This window comes from Salvia splendens, chromosome 9 (genome assembly GCF_004379255.2).
Source record: "Salvia splendens isolate huo1 chromosome 9, SspV2, whole genome shotgun sequence".
Lineage (NCBI taxonomy): Eukaryota > Viridiplantae > Streptophyta > Magnoliopsida > Lamiales > Lamiaceae > Salvia > Salvia splendens.
The window spans coordinates 6562480-6568517 of NC_056040.1; the positions used below are offsets into that span (position 1 = coordinate 6562480).

At 36.8% G+C, this 6038-nt stretch overlaps 1 protein-coding gene across 2 annotated transcripts; it reads left to right on the plus strand.

The window, feature by feature from the left end:
• Positions 1 to 2117: 2117 nt before the first annotated feature.
• On the plus strand, positions 2118 to 6038 carry LOC121748492 (shaggy-related protein kinase alpha-like). 2 transcript variants are annotated; one of them, XM_042142884.1, is made up of 13 exons: positions 2118 to 2299; positions 2979 to 3173; positions 3268 to 3360; positions 3452 to 3511; positions 3617 to 3889; positions 4027 to 4101; positions 4175 to 4231; positions 4323 to 4463; positions 4549 to 4599; positions 4764 to 4859; positions 4944 to 5027; positions 5350 to 5452; positions 5549 to 6038. In XM_042142884.1, the coding sequence occupies exons 2-13, from the start codon at positions 3060 to 3062 to the stop codon at positions 5629 to 5631; spliced, it is 1230 nt and encodes a 409-aa protein (XP_041998818.1). In that variant the 5' UTR covers positions 2118 to 2299; positions 2979 to 3059; the 3' UTR covers positions 5632 to 6038. The 2 variants fall into 2 exon arrangements, with proteins under 2 accessions (XP_041998818.1, XP_041998819.1); XM_042142885.1 differs by having other exon boundaries at positions 2983 to 3173.

A 6038-nucleotide genomic window follows, 5' to 3' on the forward strand; every position in this document is an offset into this window, starting at 1 on the left:
AGAAAGAAGAAAATGAAGTAAAAAGAAAGAAAGAAGAAGAAACTAAAGAAGAAAAAAAGAAATAAGCAATGAAGAAAAAAATAATCACATTTTTGGTATTATTTAATAAAATTTTTTAAAAATATCCTCCATAACAAAAAAATCACATATTTGGTACCTAGGGTTATTTTTGTCACTAGGGGACCAAAAATGATATAAAATAAAGATCAGGTACCGTTTGTGTGTGAAAGTGAAAGATCAAGTAACATTTATGTAGTTCACTCTATTAATTAATCTAGTACGCAATATGGAATGTGAGATATTAAGAGCATCCACATCCGTGCTCTTGCCAACGAGCACGGATGTGGGCCCGGACCCACTTTTTCTGCCTACTCTTAGGCAAGAGAACAACACCCACATCTGTGCTCTTCCGCAAGGACGAGCACAAGGGTCCCACCATTCCATTATTCAATTTAAATAAAAATATTCCCACAAAATTAAAATACATTAAAAATACCCGGAATAATATTACAAAATACATTAAAATTAAAAATTACATAATTAAAATCCTAAAAATAAAATTACATAATTAAAATCATAAAAAATAAAAATTACATAATTAAACTCCTAATCAATAAAAAATACACAATTCAACTCTGAGAGACTTTGCCGACGGGCTGCATCTGGACATATTTGGAAGTATTCAACACGGGCGGACAATGTGTTAACAATACGCATAAACAAGCGCTTTGACATGCGAAAACGGCGCCTAAAGTAATCTTCCAGAAACCGCGGCTTGTCGGAAAAATAGTCGGCAACGAGCCTTTCGTGGGCTCCCTCTCGGTCACGATGAATGTAGCGGCGAGTTGATCTAGTTGGTTGAGGAGGAGGGGCGGGGGTATTCGCTGCGACATATGCTTCATAAGCGGCACGATGTTGTTCGTAGTATTCTTGTTCTTCGCGCTCCGCTTCCGCAATGAGATGAGTGAAATCCATTTGAGGTTTTGAGTGAGAGATGAAGCTGTAGATAAGTTGTATGAAAAATATGAATGAGAGCTGATTTGATGTGAAAAATGGATGATGAATGTGTGTGTTTATAGATGATTTTGGGGGGAAAAAAATAAAAAAATACAAAAAAACGGCCATTTTTTGGGATTAAAAAAATATATTTTTTGGTATTATTTTTTATTTTAAAAAATAAAAAATGATTTTCCAACGGATATGCCGTTGGCCAATCAGAACGCGCCACATCGCCTGCTCGCTGGCACGGACGTACTCGATGCATCGAGCAGCCCCGTGCCAGCGGCACGAGCGCAACGGCTGACAGCGTCTTCGTGCCGCTGACACGGACGGACGCACGCGTCCCTGCTCGCCGATGTGGATGCTCTAATGTACGACATGCTTATGTCAAATGTCTTTTACAATAATACATGCCGATATTATAGTACTAATTGATAGTAAAATATATATTTGTAGTATGCATAAATTAAATAATTAACTTGTTATAATTATTATAATTATTATTTGTATATGTGGCCCACCTAAGAAGTGGTATTATTATTATTATTTTTATTTTGACATTTAGTCCATAAAGCATTGTTCGTTTTACATCAATTAAGATATTGAGATATCATCGATACAATATTCACTTTAAAATAGTAAAATCTAATTAGCACCAAATGAGAAACTAGTATGTAACCAAGTAGAATTCACAATTACATTATCTAATTACTTTGGAATTGACTTGAATTTGCAAGCTTCCATGCTAAACTCAACCGATTTTTAATCAGAGTTAATAAATCAATTGATTATATTGATCACAAAGCTTTAGACTAAAATAAATACACTAATCGCATGCGTTAAAGGAGTGCTAGAAAATATTTGAAGGTCAAACGGCGCCGTTCAATGGATTAGATCGTAGCTGAGGAAGGGGGCCAATTAGGGTTTGAATGAATTCGAAAACGTTAAAATAAAATGTGACTGACATAATAATTTGTTTCGGAAAAGCAAAAGGGTTTGAATGGTCAAAAGCAGAGGTTAAAGTAGAACTATAAATTAATTACAAAATGATTATAATAAGATTTATGATAATGAGATTTGATTGCTTTATTATATGCTTTCGGAGTCATTGATTATCGCGTTGACTGACTGACCACCCCTCCCATCAAATAGCTGGCTGCCTATTCACATTACCCTCATTCAAACATAATTCTGATAATTTCAGGCGAAAATCAGCGGAAAAACAGGAATCGTTGATTCGTCGTGGATATATTTTTACGATTTCGGCGGTGGCTGCTTCGATTGATTTCGTTTTCTTCGGGTGCGTGTTTTTGGATCCGCGAGCTTTAATTTTATTGTTTTTTTGTGATGCGTCACGGTATGAAAGTCTGAGTAGCTGAATAAGTCTGCGAGCTTGGATTTGTGCGTCGTTCTCGTTTAATTTGTTTGAATTTGAGTTTCGATTGAAGGTTTCGGTGCATTTTTTTTTGTTTTTTAGCTGAAATTTTGGTTGTGATTGATTTTATTCCGTGTGTCTCCCTCTCTTGCTTGTTGTAGCCTTGTTGCAGGGCTTTTTTGTCACTGATTATTCTCGTATTCGTTGGTTTTGCGTTTGTGTTGGAACAAATTGGGAATTATTTGGGATGTTTCATAAATTTGGTTTTTCTGGACTTTGTAATAGATGTCTTACTTCGTAGATCTCGATCTGATGCTACCGACCTTTTTTTTCCGTTGTGAGATCTATGGAAGCTGCTGGGTAATATCAGAGATGCTCTGTACTTTTAAGTTAGATTTGAGGTGTTGGTTCTGTGTTTATGAGTGTCTGTTTAGCTTCATTGTTCATCTATTTTGTACTACACAAATATCCTTTTAAGTGGTGGATGTAGCTGTGTTGTTGTTTGATGCAATTATTCTCAATTTTCGTTACGTGTTTTGGGTGGAATTGTTGCAATTTCTACCTTGATGAAGATTTTGCTTAACCTTAGTTGGATTTCTTGCAGATAGGTTCTGGGCCAGCTTCTTTATCTTAGCCGGGCATAACTGGTGAGAAAGCCTGCCTCAATTGTTACTATTAAAAGTGAATGGCCTCAATTAGTGTAGATCCTCCGAACGGTGTAAGAGATCCTGGTCGAAAGCCTGGTGGACTGGATAAGCTGCCAGATGAGATGAATGAGATGAAACTCAAGGATGACAAGGTACAAATAATTACCATAAAGTAATCATTCTGTATTTTGTCACAAGCTGTTGCTCATAGATGTGCTAACTGCTAACTCTAACCCTATGTGATAGGATATGGAACCGGTTTACGTAGATGGTAATGGAACAGAAACTGGCCATATAATTGTGACCACAATCGGGGGCAAAAATGGCCAACCAAAACAGGTTAAATTCGATACTCAGTATTAGCATTATACTAGATTTGCTAAGTTTGTTATTTTCCTATTTATATATTATTCAATCCTTGTTTTTTCAGACAATCAGTTATATGGCTGAGCGTATTGTGGGGCAGGGATCTTTTGGAGTAGTGTTTCAGGTACTGTCTGCTGTGATGCCTTCTCCTTGCCCAGTGCAAGGAAACACAATAGTTTCCATGCATTCGCAAATCAGAACTCTTATTTATGCTAATGTTCTCTTTCAGGCCAAATGTCTAGAAACAGGTGAAACTGTTGCCATAAAAAAGGTTCTTCAAGATAAGAGGTACAAGAACAGAGAGCTGCAAACCATGCGTCTCCTGGACCACCCCAATGTTGTGTCTTTGAAGCATTGTTTCTTCTCAACCACTGAGAAGGATGAGCTTTTTCTTAACTTGGTGTTGGAATATGTTCCTGAGACTGTTCATAGGGTTATTAGACATTATAACAAGATGAGTCAGAGGATGCCAATGATATATGTTAAACTTTATGCTTATCAGGTATACTTTGTCCCACTTGCATTGTATTGTTAGATTTCTAGAAATACCTGGATATTCTTTTTCAAATTTAAGTAGTTATGACTTTTTTTTCATAGGCTGAATCTTTTCTCTAAACCTAAATTGTCTTTTCATTGCAGATTTTCCGAGCACTTGCATATATCCATGGCAGTGTTGGAGTGTGCCACAGGGATATTAAACCCCAAAATTTGTTGGTAAGTTTATTTTCAATTTAATGCATATGATAGCAAGTAACAAACAACTTACTTTTCAACCTACTGTCTACAGGTTAATCCACACACCCATCAGGTGAAGTTATGTGATTTTGGAAGTGCAAAAGTACTGGTTAGCACCATACTTTCCCCTCCCTCTGTGAAGGCATCTTTAGGCCTCTTAACCTAGTAAGGTTATTTATGTTATTTGACTCAATATGTAGGTCAAAGGAGAACCAAACATTTCCTATATATGTTCGCGGTACTATCGTGCTCCCGAACTCATATTCGGTGCAACAGAATATACTACTGCCATTGACATCTGGTCTGCTGGATGCGTCTTGGCCGAATTACTACTTGGACAGGTTGGTGACTAAACTACCATTGTCCTTCAACTGATTCTTGACGATGCTCTTAATTTGCTAAGCAGAAGTTCCATTTCTATTTCAGCCCCTTTTCCCTGGTGAAAGTGGAGTTGATCAGCTTGTTGAAATCATTAAGGTAATCATGGTTGATCTTTACTATGTTAATACTCCGTAGTACATTTACTTTGAAGCACCTGGCCTTCCATTTGTTAGATCACATTCATATTGCATTCACTGTCCATTATGGTGTATGTTATCTAAGCTAATGAATATAAAATTTTCACACTTCTTTGTATGTAGGTACTGGGTACCCCAACAAGGGAGGAGATTAAATGCATGAACCCCAATTACACTGAATTCAAATTCCCCCAAATTAAAGCTCACCCATGGCACAAGGTAATGACATTTAACTTCAATTTGTGTCGATGATGATGGTTTATGTACTTCATGCATAGTTTGAAAAACTTTTCTCATCTGCAGATATTTCACAAGCGGATGCCACCTGAGGCCGTTGATGTTGTTTCAAGGCTACTGCAGTATTCTCCAAACCTGCGGTGCACTGCGGTGAGCATTACTTTATTTCGTTATTTCCTGAATACAACTTTGTGCATTTACTGAAACATTGCCAATAAGCATGATTGCTTCTGGAAGTGTGAACCCGAGTATATGATATTTTTGAAGTTTTTGAAAGACATTGGCCTTTGCATGTGGTTTAAGTTTCTTTAGTAACAATTTCCTATTCATGTTACACAACTCTGCTAATTCTTGTTCTCAATTGAGTTGAAAGTGAAGACGATATTATTGGATCGTCAAGATTCTCTTTCATTTCTATGGCAAGTGTTGAAAATCATTCTCATAATCATCTGCAATGTTTTTTTTAATGCAGTTAGAGGCGTTAGTCCATCCATTCTTTGATGAGTTGCGCGATCCAAATGTTAGACTACCTAATGGGCGGTTTGTTCCGCCATTATTCAACTTTAAGCCACACGGTTAGTCGTCCTTCATGCTATATCCAGTTTTAATCTCCCTAATGGTGTGGTATACGTAACTGTATCTAATTCGTTCCTCCCGGTTCCATTGATCAGAGCTCAAGGGAGTCCCAGCAGAGTTATTGGGGAAGCTGATCCCTGAGCATGCAAGAAAGCAATGCGCGTTCCTTGGATTGTAATATGTAAAGTGCTACTACTACTTTGAGACTTGAAATATGTTTCTAACCTCGTTGAAACGCGATGACCTCTCTCCCCTTTCTTCTGTTGGTATTCAGGTTTCATGTATTTATTAAAATTTGATTGTAGCAGAGAACAAGAAGGTTTTATTATGTATCTGACCATTTTTTTTTGTTTTTATTATGATCGACGAAACTGTAATAGTTGAAGTGGAAGAAGCTTACTTGTGTTGTGTTGTTGCCCTTGGCGCTGTGAGAGATGTCGTTACTTTTGCTGTTGTAAATGTATATATATGAAGAGAAAATACTTGGGTTAAATTAGTTTAGCTTTTGTTGTCTAGGATGATGAAACACCCAAAGTAAATCCACGTTAATGTATTTTTATCTGAAAAAATTTGATTTTCTATCTA